At 43.5% G+C, this 18,080-nt stretch overlaps 1 protein-coding gene and 1 non-coding gene across 4 annotated transcripts in view; both read right to left on the reverse strand.

Moving 5' to 3' along the window:
* Positions 1–18,080, reverse strand: part of LOC124712525 (actin cytoskeleton-regulatory complex protein PAN1-like) — a 287,605-nt gene that overhangs the window by 85,545 nt on the left and 183,980 nt on the right. For all 3 annotated transcript variants that reach the window (XM_047242837.1, XM_047242835.1, XM_047242836.1), the window contains one exon: positions 3,571–3,825. In XM_047242837.1, the coding sequence (XP_047098793.1) occupies positions 3,571–3,806 (236 nt within the window). In that variant the 5' untranslated portion in view covers positions 3,807–3,825. The remainder of the gene's footprint in view (positions 1–3,570; positions 3,826–18,080) is intronic.
* Positions 9,358–9,432, reverse strand: Trnar-gcg. The gene has a single exon. It is a non-coding gene; the product is annotated as a tRNA-Arg (tRNA).

The raw sequence follows: 18,080 nt of genomic DNA on the forward strand, positions 1-18,080 counted from the left end.
ACATTGTGAAGCTACAGTGAGGATCCCTAGCTTTTTAAATAAGTGTCTGCAGGATGATCTTGGATGAACTCCAGCAATTATTCTGATAACATGCTTTTGTGCAATGAACACTCTTTTACTCAGTGATGAGTTACCCCAGAATATGATGCCATACAAAAGCAGAGAATGAAAATAGGCATGGTAAGCTCATTTACTGAGATGTATATCACCAAAATTTGCAATGACCCTAATAGCATAAGTAGCTGAACTCAAACGTTTCAGCAGATCTTCAATGTGTTTTTTCCAGTTCAACCCCTCATCAATGCATACACCTAGAAATTTTGAATATTCTATCTTGGCTACCAATTTCTGATCGAAGTCTATGTTTATTAATGGTGTCATTCCATTTACTGTATATAACGTGTTTTGTCAAAGTTTAATAAGAACCCATTTGCAGAGGACTGCTTGATGATATTCTGAAAAACATCGTTTACAATTTCATCAGTTAATTCTTGTCTGTTGGGTGTGATAGCTTTACTTGTATCATTGGCAAAAAGTACCAGCCTTGCATCTTTGTGGATACAGAATGGCAAGTCATTAATATATATTAAGAACAGCAGAGGACCCAAGACCGAACCTCGTGGCACCCCATTCTTGATTGTTCCCCAGTTTGAGAAATCACCAGTTTTTTGCATATTATGTCAACTCCTTATTTCAACTTTCTGCACTCTTCCAGTTAGGCATGATTTAAACCATTTGAGCACTGTCCCATTTATACCACAGTACTTGAGCTTATCTAGGAGTATTCCATGATTTACACAACCAAAAGCCTTTGAGAGATCACAAAAAATCCCAACAGGAGACTTCCGGTTACTCAGAGTATTAATTTCATTAGTGAAAGTATAAATAGCATTTTCTGTTGAAAAACTTTTCTGGAAACCAAACTGACATTTTGTTAAAACTTTATTTTTACAAAGGTGTGAAGCTACTGTACAATACATTACCTTTTCAAGAATTTTGAATAAGGCAGTCAAAAGAGAGATTGGGCAGTAGTTGTTGACATCAGATGTATCCCCTTTTTTATGCAGTGGTTTAACAATGGCATACTTCAGTCTATCTGAGAAAATACACTGCTTCAGAGAGCTATTACATATGTGGCTAAGAATCCCACTTATCTCTTGGGAACAAGCTTTTATTATCCTGCTGGAAATGCCATCAATTACATGTAAACTTTTATTGTTGAGAGAGTTTATTATCTTCCTAATTTCAGAAAGAGAGGTGGGTGGAATTTCAATTGTATCAAATTGTGTGGGTAAGGCCTCTTCCATTAACTGCCTTGCTTCTTCTAATGAACATTTAGATCCTATTTTCTCTACAACATTTAAAATATGATTATTCAAAATGTTTTCAACTTCCAGCTTGTTGTTTGTCAAGTTTCCATTCACTTTGATGGTAACGCCGTCATCCTGTACTCTTGGTTGCCGTCTCCCTTGTAATAATATTCCAAATTGTTTTGATTTTGTTATCAGAGGTGTCAATCTCAGACATGATGCACATACTTCTGGACTTTTTAATAACCTTTCTTAATGTAGCACAGTAGTTTTTATAATATTTGGCTGTTTCTTGTTGTTAGATACAGTTCCCTTTTGTGGTTACGAGACATTTTGACTCCTTTAGTAAGCCAATGTTTTTTGCATGGTATCTTATAATTAGATTTAACTTCTTCTTTCTTTTTTTTCCCTTTTTTTTTTTTTTTAACGTCCCGTCGACAACGAGATCATTAGAGAAGGAGCACAAGCTCGGGTTAGGGAAGGATGGGGAAGGAAATCGGCCGTGCCCTTTCAAAGGAATCATCCCGGCATTTGCCTGAAACGATTTAGGGAAATCACGGAAAACCTAAATCAGGATGGCTGGAGACGGGATTGAACCGTCATCCTCCCGAATGCAAGTCCAGTGTGCTAACCACTGCGCAACCTCGCTCGGTAATTAGATTTAACTACTTTCATGGGAAAACAGTTTTCAAATTCTCTTACAAGTGTATCATGAAATAAGTTATATTTTAAATTAGCATCCAGGTTCCTTGTACACCTCACCCCAGACTAACTGCTGAAGATTTTCCCTGAAATTTCTAATTGTTGAGTCATTCATTGAACGCACAGCTTTGGAGGGTAGTTTTGAATTACTGAATGGAGCTATGTCATATACTGTAACTGGCTGAGCACCATCATCAGAAAGGCATTCTCAACAGGACAAAGATGTATGTTTTTAAACTTATCTTGGTCTATAAAAGTGTTATCTATCAATGTGCTGCTGTCCTTTACTACCCAAGTAGGAAAATTAATGACAGATGTCAAACTTAAAGAACTGAGCAAGACTTCCAGGTCATTCTTCCTATTACACTCTTTAAGTGAATCAACACTGAACTCCTCACAAATAATAATTTGCTTTCCCCTATCTGGCAGATAGCACAACAAGGATCGAAGTTTTCCAGGAATAAATGAAAGTTTCCTGAAGGGGACCTATATACTGTATACTGTTACAATTATAAAAGAGCCCTCCTTCAGTGTAAATTGACAGGCACATGCTTCTATATGTTGCTCTAGACAAAACTTTTTTGTATCTAAGCTTTTTACACAGTGATAAATTTTGACATATATGGCAACTCCTCCTCTCACCTTATTCTCTCTACATATATGTGCAGCTAGTTTATAACCACTGATATTTACCTTTTCCATATCAGACACAATGTGATGCTCAGACAGCCATAGTATATCTATTACATTATCCGATTCAATGTTATCTAAACAAACCAGGAGCTTATTTACTTTATTCTTCATCCCGGGATATTTTGGTGGAAAATGGTAACATTATTTTTTACTTTACTTTTGTGAGAATCTGCTTTTTCTTTAATCCACCAATATTTTGGTTCAATATGGTAACATTATTATTTACTTTACTGTTGTGATAATCTTGTGAGTTTTGGACCTCTTAAGCACCTGCCTCCCTGAACTTCTCATTGGACACTGATATTAGTCTAAAAAAGAGATACATCCATGAGTACTAGTGTCCCCCCTTATGGATTTCGCTAACAACCCTGCCAGTTTACCCTTCCCTTTACTATTGAGGTGTAGGCCATGGCTTGCGAAACCCCCCCTATCAATAGCCTCAACAGGAACCAATCCAATGTCTGACAGAGTGGCCCCCCTACGCAGCTGATCCATCTCCATATTTACCCTCCTGTCAGAGTGGTTCAACTGGGGCTGATCATGCTGCATGAAAGCAGGCACCAGCCCAATATTGGTATGGGTCATTGCAGAGGCTATTTTCACCAGGTCACACTCCATACTGCAGCCCTGATCCCGTTGGTTTCCTAGTGAAATTCTGTTGCATGCTAACTGCCACTATGGAGCCTCTTGCTTACTTAACTTTGGTAGCAAGGCAAATCTATTGGTTTGGCAATTGGCTGAAGTTATTTTCCACAGTAGGAGATGGAACGTTTTGCAGAGAAGTATGCTTTAGACCATAGCCTGAACCTCAAATACCGAATGTTGCAAAGGGAAAGCTTAAGAGTAGACAAGTGAAGAACTTCACCTTTGTGCAGAGGTTCCACGGAGTTTCTCCTCCTCCTTTCTGCAGGAAGGTGGCGCTGGGGAAGTCTTCACAGTGACAGCAGGTGTTGTCCGTGATGCTGCCCTCGGTGATGGCGCTGATGAGGCAACTGTAGCCTTCGCAGTGACAGTAGGTGCTGTCCTCGATGCCACCCTCGGTGATGGTGCTGCCATCGGTGGCCGTGGTTTGGTCGGGCCATTGACCTGCATGACACCCATCTCGATGATGGAATTTCACCTGTCAACACAACCGCCACACATCCACTCACTACTAAGATATGTCTGAATATGCAGTCTGCATTTTGTTCTTGGAATAGGTGAAACACACACACGTGGCTGAACTGAAACTTTAGATGGTAACCATGGTCTAGTGGTCACCTGGCTTCTGATGTGGATCTTCCACGCCTGATTTCTGATTTCCAATAAACTCTTTAAATTTCTCTGTTGAGGAAAAGTCTGGAACGGCCAAGTTGGGAGCTACTTATTAAAATAAATAGCATAACGGATACATTACAGTTATGAATGTGACATTAACTCAAAAGCTCAGAACTACTTAGGAGCTATACTACTTTTCTTTTTCAGCCCAAAACATTTATTCATTCATCTTCCTACACAGCTAACCACTATATCAATATCAACTTTGGTTCATTCGAGAAGTCTTTAGATTTATTTAGATACAACTTTCAGGGGTTGGTCACTACAATTGGTTCTTTAGTTATCCTGTACTTTTTAGAGGACCTGTTAGTTTGGTGGTAATGAAACATAGGTCTCTCTATGCACTCTGTTTGAACAAAGAATTTCGCAGTTTGGTAATAAAATAAGAGAAGTGTGTGACTGTTGTAACTGTGCATGAACTTGCTGAGATATTGATATAAATAAAAGTGGAATTTTCTGAGATTAGTGTAGTGGTTTCAACATAAATAAACAAAAGTATGCCATTAAAAAATTATAAGCAATGATACATAATAAACTGCAAAAAAAATTTACTGAGCACCGAAACCTAAATACCAGACAACTTTGACATCTTGCGCCCGAGGTTCAGCGTAAAATGAACACGTTTTACAACAGAAAGATTTCTATGACCTGAAGATGGCAGCAAAGTCAGTTGAAATAGGTTGTCTTAAAAAAGAAATATTTTATGCGATCGTGGCTGTTGAATGGTTTTTTAAACAATGGGAAAGAGCTCGAGTAAATAGAACAGAGTTGTAAGAAACTGAATATATCTGAGGTTCTAACTATACAATGAGTAATAAAGTTTGTGCATTTATTGTTTCTCCTGCATTCATCTACTATTCTTTCTGTTTGTGGGTGAGGAAATGTCATGCAATTTTCCGCCCACGCTGCCCCATGGCGTCGTGCACGAGAGGCCCATTTCCATACCCAACATTTGTTATTCTGTTTTTTTTCTTCGTCAACGCCACTGTAAGTTCTTTGGCTAACGCTGCGCTCGCAGTGGTACAGATATCGGTGGATTCTGGGGACCACCAACAACGGCTGTCAGGTGGCAGAATTTTTCAAACCGGCTGAAGGCGGCCGAATTTTTCAAATTAGTACACCAGTATATGCGCGGTCACATTGTAGCCCAGCTCATCGCCCGAACGTAGCAGATTACGGATGACAATCGGGCTGAGCATCGGTGTACACAAGCAGAACAACACAGAGTTGTCAAAGCGCTCGCAGTTTTGTCGGTCTTGTGGTGTCACCGCCAGACACCACGCTTGCTAGGTGGTAGCTTTAAATCGGCCGCGGTCCATTAGTACATGTCGGACCCGCGTGTCGCCACTGTCAGGGATCGCAGTCCGAGCGCCACCACAAGGCAGGTCTCGAGAGACTGACTAGCACTCGCCCCAGTTGGACGGACGACGTAGCTAGCGACTACACTGACGAAGCCTCGCTCCTTTGCCGAGCAGATAGTTAGAATAGCCTTCAGCTGAGTCCATGGCTACGACCTAGCAAGGCGCCATTAGTAACATTGCATGTATCTATGGAGTCTCACTTATATCGTCAATAGCGATGTACCAAGGATGGATTGAAGTTAAGTATTCCAGAAGCTACGTACTTTTCTTTATAGCATTCATTACGTATCCTGTTACAGACCTATCTCTTGCCTGCGTGAACTAAACGCGTGCCTTTCGGCTACTTCCGTGGCGTGGCTGTCTTGCTACGCCACAACAGGTCTCATTAATGTCCTCACACACCTCGTAGTTCCAAGAGGTCCACAGCATAAATGCCACAGGAAAAGAAATGGAGTTGACAGCAAATTGTCGAAAGACTCAAACGTCCACCTGCAAACGCCGGATAGAGGATATAAACATTAGATGCTTTCACCAGGAGGTGGGAATGGACTAAATAAACACAGGCTTTGCATTACTTTTTAATGAAAAGAACCAGCACAATAAATTTCTTTGAAAGTAAACGCACGAATATAAAGCTATAATGCTGGTTAAATTGAAAATATGAAAGACCTGATCATTATTGTTGTTTACGTTCATAACATGTAGTTGTAATTATATGACTGATGTATCTCCATTATTTTAAGGTTTTTCAAGTCAAAAGTGAATAAATAAAAATCGTATTCCCGCGATCGACATCTCCACTCAAACAAATTACACACATCAAAAAAAAGGTTTGCATCACCTCGGTTCCGAGAGTTCCGGAAGCGGTACAGAAAATTGGAAGAGAGATCAACATAAACATCATTTCCGTCCTTTTTATTGCTCATGAAAACCACACACTGCATGTTGTACCACCATAAAGCGAGACATTCAGAGGTGGTAGTCTAGATTGCTATACACACCAGTACCTCTAATACCCAGTAGCACGTCCTCTTGCATTGATGCATGCCTGTATTAGTCGTGGCATACTATCCACAAGTTCATCAAGGCACTACTGGTCCAGATTGTCCCACCCCTCAACGGCGATTCGGCGTAGATCCCTCAGAGTGGTTAGTGTATCACGTCGTTCATAAACAGCCCTTTTCAATCTATCCCAGGCATGGCCGATAGGGTTCATGTCTGGAGAACATGCTGGCCACTCTAGCCGAGCGATGTCGTTATCTTGAAGGAAGTTATTCACAAGATATACACGATGGAGGCGCAAATTGTCGTCCATCAAGACGAATGCCTCGCCAATATCCTGACGATGTGGTTGCATTATTGGTCGGACGATGGTACTCACGTATCGTACAGCCGTTACGGCGTCTTCCATGACCACCCACCAGCGGCGTACGTCGCCCCCCCCCCCCCCCCCTCCCCATAATGCCTTTCCAAAACATCAGGGAGCCTCCACTTTGCTGCACAAGCTGGACAGTGTGTCTAAAGCATTCAGCCCGACCGGGTTGCCTCCAAACACGTCTCCGACGATTGTCTGGTTGAAGGTATATGCGACACTCATCGGTGAAGAGAACGTGATGCCAGTCTTGAGCGGTCTATTCGGCATGTTGGTGGGCCCATCTCTATCGTGCTGCATGGTGTCGTGGTTGCCATGGACGTCGGGAGTGAAGTCGCACATCATGCAGCCTACTGCGCACAGTTTGAGTCGGAACACGACGTCATGTGGGCTGCACGAAAAGCATTATTCAACATGGTGGTGTTGCTGTCAGGGTTTCTCCGAGCCATAATCCGTAGGTAGCGGTCATCAACTGCAGTAGAAGCCCCTGGGCGGCCTGGTCGAGGCATGTCATCGACAGTTCCTGTCTCTCCGTATCTCCTCCATGTACGAACAACATCGCTTTGGTTCACTCCGAGACGCCTGGACACTTCCCTTGTTGAGAGCCCTTCCTGGCTTAATGTAACAATGAGGACGCGATCGATCCGCAGTGTTGACCGTCTAGGCATGGTTGAACTACAGACAACACGAGCCGTGTACCTCCTTCCTGTTGGAATGATGTAAATCTTTCCAACTGCTAGTAACCTGTGTGAAAATCTAGCCTTTCTTCAAGCTATGTTGCTCGTCGGTAATTAGCGTTCTGCTTTTAAATTTTCTTCTCAGCTGTAGTGAAAAGCCAGGGAATATACGGGGTGTGATCAAAGAGCAAGAGAAATGTTACAAGTGTTTTCAAGTTCTCAGCGAAATTTTACTTTTGAAAAAGATGAATCAAAGAATTTGCATTACGTTTTGCTAGAAAAATGGAACAAAATGCAGCATCGCATTCAACATGTTGACTGTGGATTTTGGCGAATCTACTGTGGGTAAAACAAGAGTTTACGAGTGGTATAAAAGTTTCAAAGAGGGTGGAGAAGACGAAGACGACGAACCCCCTGGGTTCCCTAACACGGAAGAAGAAAATGTTCAGGAAAATCGCCGAATCAGCATCAGAGAGGTTGCTGATGATACCAGCATGTTCTTTGGCTCGTGCCAAGCAATTTTGTCGGATGTTTTGGACATGAAACGTGTGGCTGCAAACATTGTCCGGTAAGTCCAGTAATTGTTGAATTTCGACGAAAAACGAAGCCCGCAGACATCGCTTAGGAATTGCTGAATGAATTCGAAAACGATCCAGAACTTCTGAATAAGATTTTAAAAGGTGGGCCCAATCGTCCGATTGGAAACTGCGTAAAGTGCAAAGACCGAAAAAAATTTCGACAAGTTCTATCACTATGAATGTTCTTCTCACAGTTTTCTTCGATTGCAACTAGACAGTGCATCATGAGTTCCTCATTACGGTCGTACGTTCTATAGGGAATACTACCTAAAGTTATGCGCCGTTTGCGTGAAGTAATCCGAAGAAAGCGACCAGAATTTTAGCAAAAACACTCGTGGAAGTTGCATCACGATAATGCTCCCGCTTACACCTCAGCGCTTGTTCGTGATTTTTTTGTAAAAAACAAAACCGTTACGTTGCCTCAGCTGCCGTATAAGCCGTACATGGCCCCCAGCGACTTCTTTCTACTGCCGAGGCTGCAGAGAACCATGAAAGGACATCATTTTGTCACCAGTGAGGAGATAAAAGAAAGATTATACATGATGTTCAAAATAAAATGGAAGTTGAAATCTATCAACAAAATCTTTATTTATTTTTCAAATATACAATATAGGAATTTACTTCTTAAAAGTAATGTCATTTAAATGCAATGCAGCACGACCACGACACTCATTTAAACGATGAACAACATTTTGTTTCCAGAATGAGATTTTCACTCTGCAGCGGAGTGTGCGCTGATATGAAACTTCCTGGCAGATTAAAATTGTGTGCCGGACCGGAACTCGAACTCGGGACCTTTGCCTTTCGCGGGGAAGTACCCTACCAACTGAGCTACCCAAGCACGACTCACGCCCGGTCCTCACAGCTTTACTTCTGCCAGTACCTCGTCTCCTACCTTCCAAACTTTACAGAAGCTCTCCTGCGAACCTTGCAGAACTAGCACTCCTGAAAGAAACGATATTGCGGAGACATGGCCTAGCCACAGCCTGGGGGATGTTTCCAGAATGAGATTTTCACTCTGCAGCGGAGTGTGCGCTTATATGAAACCTCCTGGCAGATTAAAACTGTGTGCCGGACCGAGACTCGAACTCGGGACCTTTGCCTTTCGCAGGCAAGTGCTCTACCAACTGAGCTACCCGAGCAGCTTTACTTCTGCCAGTACCTCGTCTCCTACCTTCCAAATTTTACAGAAGCTCTCCTGCGAATCTTGCAGAGCTAGCACTCCTGAAAGAAAGGATATTGCGGAGGCATGGCTTAGCCATAGCCTGAGGGATGTTTCCAGAATGAGATTTTCACTTTGCAGCGGAGTGTGCGCTGATATGAAACTTCATGGCAGATTAAAACTGTGTGCCGGACCGAGATTCGAACTCGGGACCTTTACTTTTCGCAGGCAAGTGCTCTACCAACTGAGCTACCCGAGCAGCTTTACTTCTGCCACTACCTCGTCTCCTACCTTCCAAACTTTAGAGAAGCTCTCCTGCGAACCTTGCATAACATTTTGTTTGACGGCTCGCCATGCAAACAATGGGTTGGCTGCCACTTCGCTACGGATATTTTGTTTCAGTTGCTCCAGAGAAGTCGGTTTTTTGACATACACTTTAGATTAGACATATCCCCATAAGGAAAATATCCACGGGGCTCAAATTTGGACTACAAGGGTGCCGATTTATGTCATCCTTCTTGGGGATCAATTTGCCAACGAAAATTTCACGAAACCTGGTGTGTAGATGCATTGCACGTGTGTGCTGTGGCTCCGTCTTGCTGTAACCATGTTCTTTGGTTATAACCATGGAAGTTTTGCAGTTCACGCACCAGAAAGTCATTTAACACCGTCACTTAACGTTCCGCATTCACTGTCATTGCGTGGCCGCTCTCGTCCTCGAAAACGTACAGGCCAGTTACTCTTCCAGCCGACATTGCAGTCCTTACAGCAACTAAAAGGGTTTCTCACGTTTCTGTTCAGGATTCTTTGACCTCCAGTACCGGCGGGTCTGCTTATTGGCGTGACCGTTCAAGTGAAATGACGTCGCCAGAAAACAAGATGTTAAATGAAGGCACTCAGTCACATCCTTGCAACGAACTGCAGCCAATGTGTGGCATCCCGAGGCTGTAATTCTTGCACCAATTGGATTTTGTAAGGATGCAGTTTAAGGTCTTTTGCAGGATTCGGTGCAGTGGTGATCTATGCACGTTCAAAGAACTTGCACGCGTACCAAGGAGAGGATCGTCACGAACAGACCGATTTACACTCTCCACAGATTCGCCCGTTCTTGATGACCTTGGTCAACCAGATTTCGGTTTGGTCAACATTGAATCGGTCTCCTCAAACGTTTTGATGCATTTCCAGATAAGGGGAAGACTTGGAGCATCATTTACATTATGCAATCCACGATCACTGCAAATCTTCCTCCGTGCTACAGTCGACGAATCACCGTTTTCTTAAAATTCTTACACACAGAACGCGAGGTCCGCTCACGGGAAGCGCTCCATAGCGACTGAATTCCTAAAGGCCAAGCAAGCGACGTACGTACCCCCCCCCTTTTTTCCCGCGATTTGTTCCGCATGCGCAGATAGCTCATCAAGTACAAACTTTCCTTAGAGTCACACAGTATTCTGAAAACGATAATAGGTCTATGGCGATGCAGCAGCTGAAAAACCCATTGCAAAAATGTATCTTCATTTTGTGAATTGGAATGGGAAATGTAGCTACTTGATACACAATAAAATTCTTTCCTTCAGAAATAAAATAGACTCATACATACCTACTTCTTTATTGTAATAGCTTGGATATATTTTCCGCAGTGTTTAGTCGCTTACTAGTTACTTAGTACAATTTGTAAAGCCTGAAAATTAGGTAAAATTACTAATGAGTAATCAAATACAAATTACACATTTCCTACTAAAATTTAAGATTTCGTTGTACTGCAAACTGTTAGGTCAAGAGTGCATATGTGCACATGCCGCATTGCTCACATTCTTCACAAAATTTGCTTCCATATACACTGAAGAGCCAAAGACACTGGTTCAACTGCTTAATACCGTGTAGGGTCCCATGAGCACGCAGAAGTGCCGCAACACGACGTGGCATAGACTCGACTAACGTCTGAAGTAGTGCTGGGGGGGAGGGGGGAGACGAGGGGGGGGGGGTGGAACTGACACCCTGAGTCCTGCAGGGCCGTCCATAAATCTGTAACAGGGCGAGAGGGTGGAGATCTCTTCTGAACAGCACGTCGCAAGGCATCCCAGATATGCTCCATAATGTTCATGACTGGGGAGTTTAGTGGCTAGCGGAAGTGTTTAAACTTAGAAGAGTGTTTCTGGAGCCATTCTGTAGCAATTCTGGACGTGTGGTGTGTCGCATTGTCCTGCTGGAATTGCCCGAAGTCCGTCGGAATGCACAATGGACATGAAAGGATGCAGGTTATCAGACAGGATGCTTACGTACGTGTCACCTATCTAGACGTATCAGGGGTCCCATATCGCTCCAACTCAACTGCACCCCCCCCCCCCCCCCCCGAAAGCCGGCCGCGGTGGCCGTGCGGTTCTGGGCGCTGCAGTCCGGAACCGCGGGACTGCTACGGTCGCACGTTCGAATCCTGCCTCGGGCATGGATGTGTGTGATGTCCTTAGGTTAGTTAGGTTTAAGTAGTTCTAAGTTCTAGGGGACTGATGACCTCAGATGTTCAGTCCCATAGTGCTCAGAGCCATTTGCACACCCCCACATCATTACAGAGCCTCCACCAGCTTGGACAGTCCGCTGCTGACATGGATTCATGAGGTGTCTCCATACCCGCACACGTTCATCCGCTCGATACAATTTGATACGAGACTCGTTCGACCAGGCAACATGTTTCCAGTCATCAACAATCCAATGTCAGTGTTGACGGCCACAGGTGAGGCGTAAAACTTTGTGTCTTGCAGTCATCAAGGGTATCCCACATCGATGATGTTTCGTTGAATGGCTCGTACGCTGACACTTGTTGATCAACCAGCATTGAAATCTGCAACAATTTGCGGAAGGCTTGCACTTCAGTCACGTTGAACGATTCTGTTCAGTTGTCGTTAGTGCCGCCGTTCTTGCAGGATCTTTTTTCGGCAATGCAGATTTGATATTTTACCGTACTCTTGATGTTCACGGTACACTCGTGGAATGGTCGTAGGGGAAAATCCCAATTTCATCGCTACCTCGGGGGTGCTGTGTCCCATCGCTCGTGCGCGGACTATAACACCACGTTCAAACTCACTCACATCTTGACAACCTGCCCTTGTAGCAGCAGTAACCGATCTAACAACTGCGCTAGACACTTGTTGTTTTATATAGGCGTTGCTGATCGCAGTGCCATCTTCTGCCTGTTTACATATCTCAGTATGTAAATCGCATGCCTATAACAGTTTCTTTGGCGCTTCAGTGTAGCTGCAGTCCTGTTGGGAGAAGTGGTTTAAGTGACGCTCCTCTATACCTCCTTTGATTTTGGTTTCACTTTCGAGGACCGTAAAGCGGAAGCTCGGTAAGTTAGAGCAGATGGTAGGTAATACCCTTTTCTTGTAAACATATTTCTTACTCTTTCTTAGGGCACAGGACTGGTTAAACCAAATGCAGTAATCCTATATACTGTGAAAATACTAATTTGTATAACGTTCTACTTTTAGGAAGCTTGTTTTTCACAAATACTTAATTAAAAGAAAAATATTATTGAACGCATTTAAAATCTCGATTAAAAATCGGGACAGTTATTTGTCCCGATGAATTTTCTCGGGACACCAGGGCATTTATTTGAAAACGGGGATTGTGCCGGCAAAATCGAGACGTCTGGTCAGCCTACTCCGGTGTTAACGAAGTTTAAAAAGCACAGTAACAACAGGTATAATTGTCCTGATCGCTACTGAATGCAGGTAACTTGATGTAATGGCTGTTTCATACAGGTTTACCAACTCTGCTCTCATCGGACTAAAGGTTTCTCTGAAGAGGAATATTGTGTTCATAGCATTCTTGCTGAAACTAAATTTGTGGACTTCCTGGATGATAGCCTATCATATGACCAACTTATACAAAGTTCCAGCTGCCAGAGCACAGGTTCAGCAAGAAGCCAGGAAGTATATGCCTCAGAAACCTCAAAAATGGTGTTATGCGTTATTTTTTCTCTTTCTTGTGTCTGGATTTGCCTATATATTCTAAATACAGGGTGAGTCACCTAACATTACAGCTGGATATATTTCGTAAACCACATCAAATACTGACGAATCGATTCCACAGACCGAACGTGAGGAGAGGGGCTAGTGTAATTGGTTAATACAAACCATACAAAAATGCACGGAAGTATGTTTTTTAACACAAACCTACGATTTTTTAAATGGAACCCCGTTAGTTTTGTTAGCACATCTGAACATATAAACAAATACGTAATCAGTGCCGTCTGTTGCATTGTAAAATGTTAATTACATCCGGAGATATTGTAACCTAAAGTTGACGCCTGAGTACCACTCCTCCGCTGTTCGATCGTGTGTATCGGAGAGCACCGAATTACGTAGGGATCCAAAGGGAACGGTGATGGACCTTAGGTACAGAAGAGACTGGAACAGCACATTACGTCCACATGCTAACACCTTTTTATTGGTCTTTTTCACTGACGCACATGTACATTACCATGAGGGGTGAGGTACACGTACACACGTGGTTTCCGTTTTCAATTACGGAGTGGAATAGAGTGTGTCCCGACATGTCAGGCCAATAGATGTTCAATGTGGTGGCCATCATTTGCTGCACACAATTGCAATCTCTGGCGTAATGGATGTCGTACACGCCGCAGTACATCTGGTGTAATGTCGCCGCAGGCTGCCGCAATACGTTGTTCCATATCCTCTGGGGTTGTAGGCACATCACGGTACACATTCTCCTTTAACGTACCCCACAGAAAGAAGTCCAGAGGTGTAAGATCAGGAGAAAGGGCTGGCCAATTTATGCGTCCTCCACGTCCTATGAAACGCCCGTCGAACATCCTGTCAAGGGTCAGCCTAGTGTTAATTGCGGAATGTGCAGGTGCACCATCATGCTGATACCACATATGTCGACGCGTTTCCAGTGGGATATTTTCGAGCAACGTTGGCAGATCATTCTGTAGAAACGCGATGTATGTTGCAGCTGTTTGGGCCCCTGCAATGAAGTGAGGACCAATGAGGTGGTCGCCAATGATTCCGCACCATACATTTACAGTCCACGGTCGCTGTCGCTCTACCTGTCTGAGCCAGCGAGGATTGTCCACGGACCAGTAATGTATGTTCCGTAGATTCACTGCCCTGTGGTTTGTGAAACCCGCTTCATCGGTAAACAGGTAGAAGTGCAACGCATTCTCTGTTAATGCCCATTAACAGAATTGCACTCGATGATTAAAGTCATCACCATGTAACTGCTGATGTAGCGACACATGAAACGGGTGAAAGCGGTGACGATGCAGTATGCGCATGACACTACTTTGACTCAGTCCACCGGCTCTCGCAATGTCCCGTGTACTCATGTGTGGGTTCATGGCAACAGCAGGTAACACACCAACTGCACCCGCTTCTGCTGTGACGGGCCTGTTACGGACCATACCTATTGCATACAGTTGGCGGTAGATGTTTTGCAGTGTGCGGCACGTTGGATGCTCTCTGTCCGGGTACCGTTCTGCATACACCCTGCAGGCTTCAGCTGCATTTCGTCGACACTCGCCATAGATGAGTATCATCTCCGCCTTTTCAGAGTTCGAATACACAATGGTCCAGTTCCTACAACACTACACTATCACAGACGTCTGGTAACACGGTGTACTACAGTTGGTCTGCGTGCGGAGACGAATGCAGAATAACAATAGCAGCAAGCGCTACATGCGGACACTCCGACAGCTAGACCAAACCACAACAGTGCACTACAGCCACACTCGTAAACACGGTCGTCATCGTAAACGTGTCCCTGCACATGCTGCTCGCCGACCGTGGCCCGTGTTTGTTACAACACGCAACTGAACGTCGGAGGTTTCAAGCGTCAACTTTAGGTTACAATATCTCCGGATGTAATTAACATTTTACAATGCAACAAACGGCACTGATTACGTATTTGTTTGTATGTTCAGATGTGCTAACAAAACTAACGTGGTTCCATTTAAAAAAAACGTAGGTTTGTGTTAAAAAACATACTTCCGTGCATTTTTGTATGGTTTGTATTAAACAATTACACTAGCCCCTCTCCTCACGTTCGGTCTGTGGAATCGGTTCGTATTTGATGTGGTTTACGAAATATATCCAGCGGTAACGTTAGGCGACTCACCCTGTATGTACAGGAGCTGAAACTGAGCTGAAAACCGACTTCATCACGAACCAGAATTGGGAACTCGTGAAAATATAGTTGTCAGATCTTATAAAGAGTGTTTCACAAAGTCCACTTTGATAGTTACCGTACCAGCCTTCCACTAATTTCATTCTTGGATGAACAAGGCATCCACGATTTGGGCACTGTCAGAAGGAACAGAAGCCCTTAGTGTAAACTTCCAAATTATAATATTGTGAAAAAAGAAAAACGAAAATTTTCTGTCGACTACTGCAAGACATACAAAAACACCGATATCAGCAGCTTTGTGGAAAGCCAATAGAAGTGTATGTTTACGATCTACGTTCGCTGGAACTCAACCAGAAGGCCCATATGGAATTTTTTGATTTACTTGACAGTTTTTTAGACGTCACTATATTTCTGTGTGGACTAGGAAATGGTACATGCGATTGTTTTATCATATAGCTGACATAACGTGTCAATTCCTGGTTGCTGCATAGAAAGCTGCATGCTCCCAAAGGCTCGATGAAACAGTCAGGGTTCGGATTGAACTTTCAACTGTTCTGTGCGTTATTGGACATTCTGCGGCGCCGAAACGAGGGAGACCTCCTTCTGAAGTACAGTATAATTACGCAGCGAAGAAATGTAAAGGTCCAACAGCACCACTTCCCCCGCCAGATACGCGACGTGACCGTGTGATTCCAACATGGAATCCCACAAGAGTACGGCGCAAATTTCAACACGTGCAAAGCAACCTTTGTGGTATGCAGTAAATGTAGTGTGTCGCTTTGCTTCAATAAAGGCGCAAATTGTTTTTTACAGTTTCACTCCATACGAGTTACAGCAAAAAAATTACTGTAGCGGTATTGAGTCCTGAAGTTAATATTCTTTCAGAATTAATTAAGTTTAAAAATTGAATGCCTGGTTCTAAAATTAGTATATTTTGTACATACTGCGTAATCATGAAATATAAATGGGTTTTTTGAAATTTCTATGACATGATTTTTCCAAGATAATTGTGAAAAACTTCTGTGACAAAATATTAAGAGGGATTCATATATGCATTAGATATCCCAATACACAATGACTTATTTATGAATCAAGCCAATAAAATCTCTTAAAAATTATCAAACTGAACAGCAGAATTTTTTAAACATTTTGTCATTATTTAAATTGTATGTCCCCGCTTGTAAGAACTTTTGTTTTAATAAAGAAAATACCATGCACTAGAGGGCTAAGAGCTATCTTGGCGACTGTGAACCACTTCTGTTGTACTGAACAAGTGCTCGTACGTCTTAAGGTATGTATTTTGGAGCACACGTTTGCTAGATATTTTTTTGTTTATGTCGGCACTACTTCCTCCCAAAATATGGGAAGCAAAGAGCTTGCAATAGAAAAGACTTTTTTACAGTATCGAAGATAAAGAAGTGCTCACAGCTCTTAAGGTATACATTTCAGACCCCTGTTTACTAGACTTTTTTGCTTCTTGCATCGTGGATTTTCAGCCGTACGAGTTTAAGCCGTTATGTGAAATAATATCCATTTTGGTGTAATTAGTATTTTTACATTTTGCGACGAAGTGTAGTCAGGAGTCGGGTTTTCAACAGAAACATCAGGGCAGTACTAGTTAGTTCGGGACACTTGGCAACCCTGCTCCCTATCCAGAATATCGCGCTGCCTTAATGAGGCTCTGAATACTAGCAGACTGAGTGTGTGTAGCTTGTGAAAATGCAGTAACCAGATATTCCAGAGCGACCCAACAGCCTCCAGTGGTCCACCCACCTGCCAACTTTCACAACACACACACACACACCACACACATGTGGCGCGGTCCTCACTGAGACGATACGACTTGTTGGAATAAATGTCCCGAGACGCGGACGCTTTTCAGCGCGACACTCGTGCTCCCACTGGGACGATACGGTACGCGATGCGACTCGCCATACGACAAGCGACAAGACAGCACGAATCACGTTTTTGTTTCACTTTCAAATGGTTCAAATGGCTCTGAGCACTATGGGACTTAACATCTATGGTCATCAGTCCCCTAGAACTTAGAACTAATTAAACCTAACTAACCTAAGGACATCACACAACACCCAGTCATCACGAGGCAGAGAAAATCCCTGACCCCGCCGGGAATCGAACCCGGGAACCCGGGCGCGGGAAGCGAGAACGCTACCGCACGACCACGAGCTGCGGACTGTTTCGCTTTCAGCTGCAATCCTGAGCTCTTCTTAAGAGGACGTTATTGTGGCCTCAACTCGAAAAATTCCAAGAATTCCATGGTATGAGTCCAGACAGTTTCCAGTTTTGGAGTATCAGCTACTCCGGCAAAGCTGGACAGAAATTATCGAGTTGCCATTTCTCTGCTAAGGGGTTACTCATTACAGTAACTTGTTGAAAGTGTGTGAATGACGTTAAGAATGCTACCATCAAAAGTTGATTAATTTTTTTGTAAGATCATCTGTAAGGGGTGTTCTAAAAGAAACGAGCCGGAGGCATAATTAAAGAAACCAGAACGTGCATGTTAGAAGTATTGACCCTGGCTGTTGAGACACTTGTCCCACTGTGACACAAGGCGGCTAATGGTTGTCTCATAAAATTCCCGAGGATGCGATGTTAACCAGTTCCGCACGTACAGCTGGACGTCGTCGTCCGAGGTGAATCGTTTGTCCCTCACAGTCTTTTAAGAGGATTAATGATGGGGGCCCGTGTGCCGGGCAGCCTGGATGTGGTATTTAGGTGGTTTCCCCATCCTTCTAAGGCT

The sequence above is a fragment of the Schistocerca piceifrons genome, chromosome 8, assembly GCF_021461385.2.
Source record: "Schistocerca piceifrons isolate TAMUIC-IGC-003096 chromosome 8, iqSchPice1.1, whole genome shotgun sequence".
In the NCBI taxonomy this organism is placed as follows: domain Eukaryota; kingdom Metazoa; phylum Arthropoda; class Insecta; order Orthoptera; family Acrididae; genus Schistocerca; species Schistocerca piceifrons.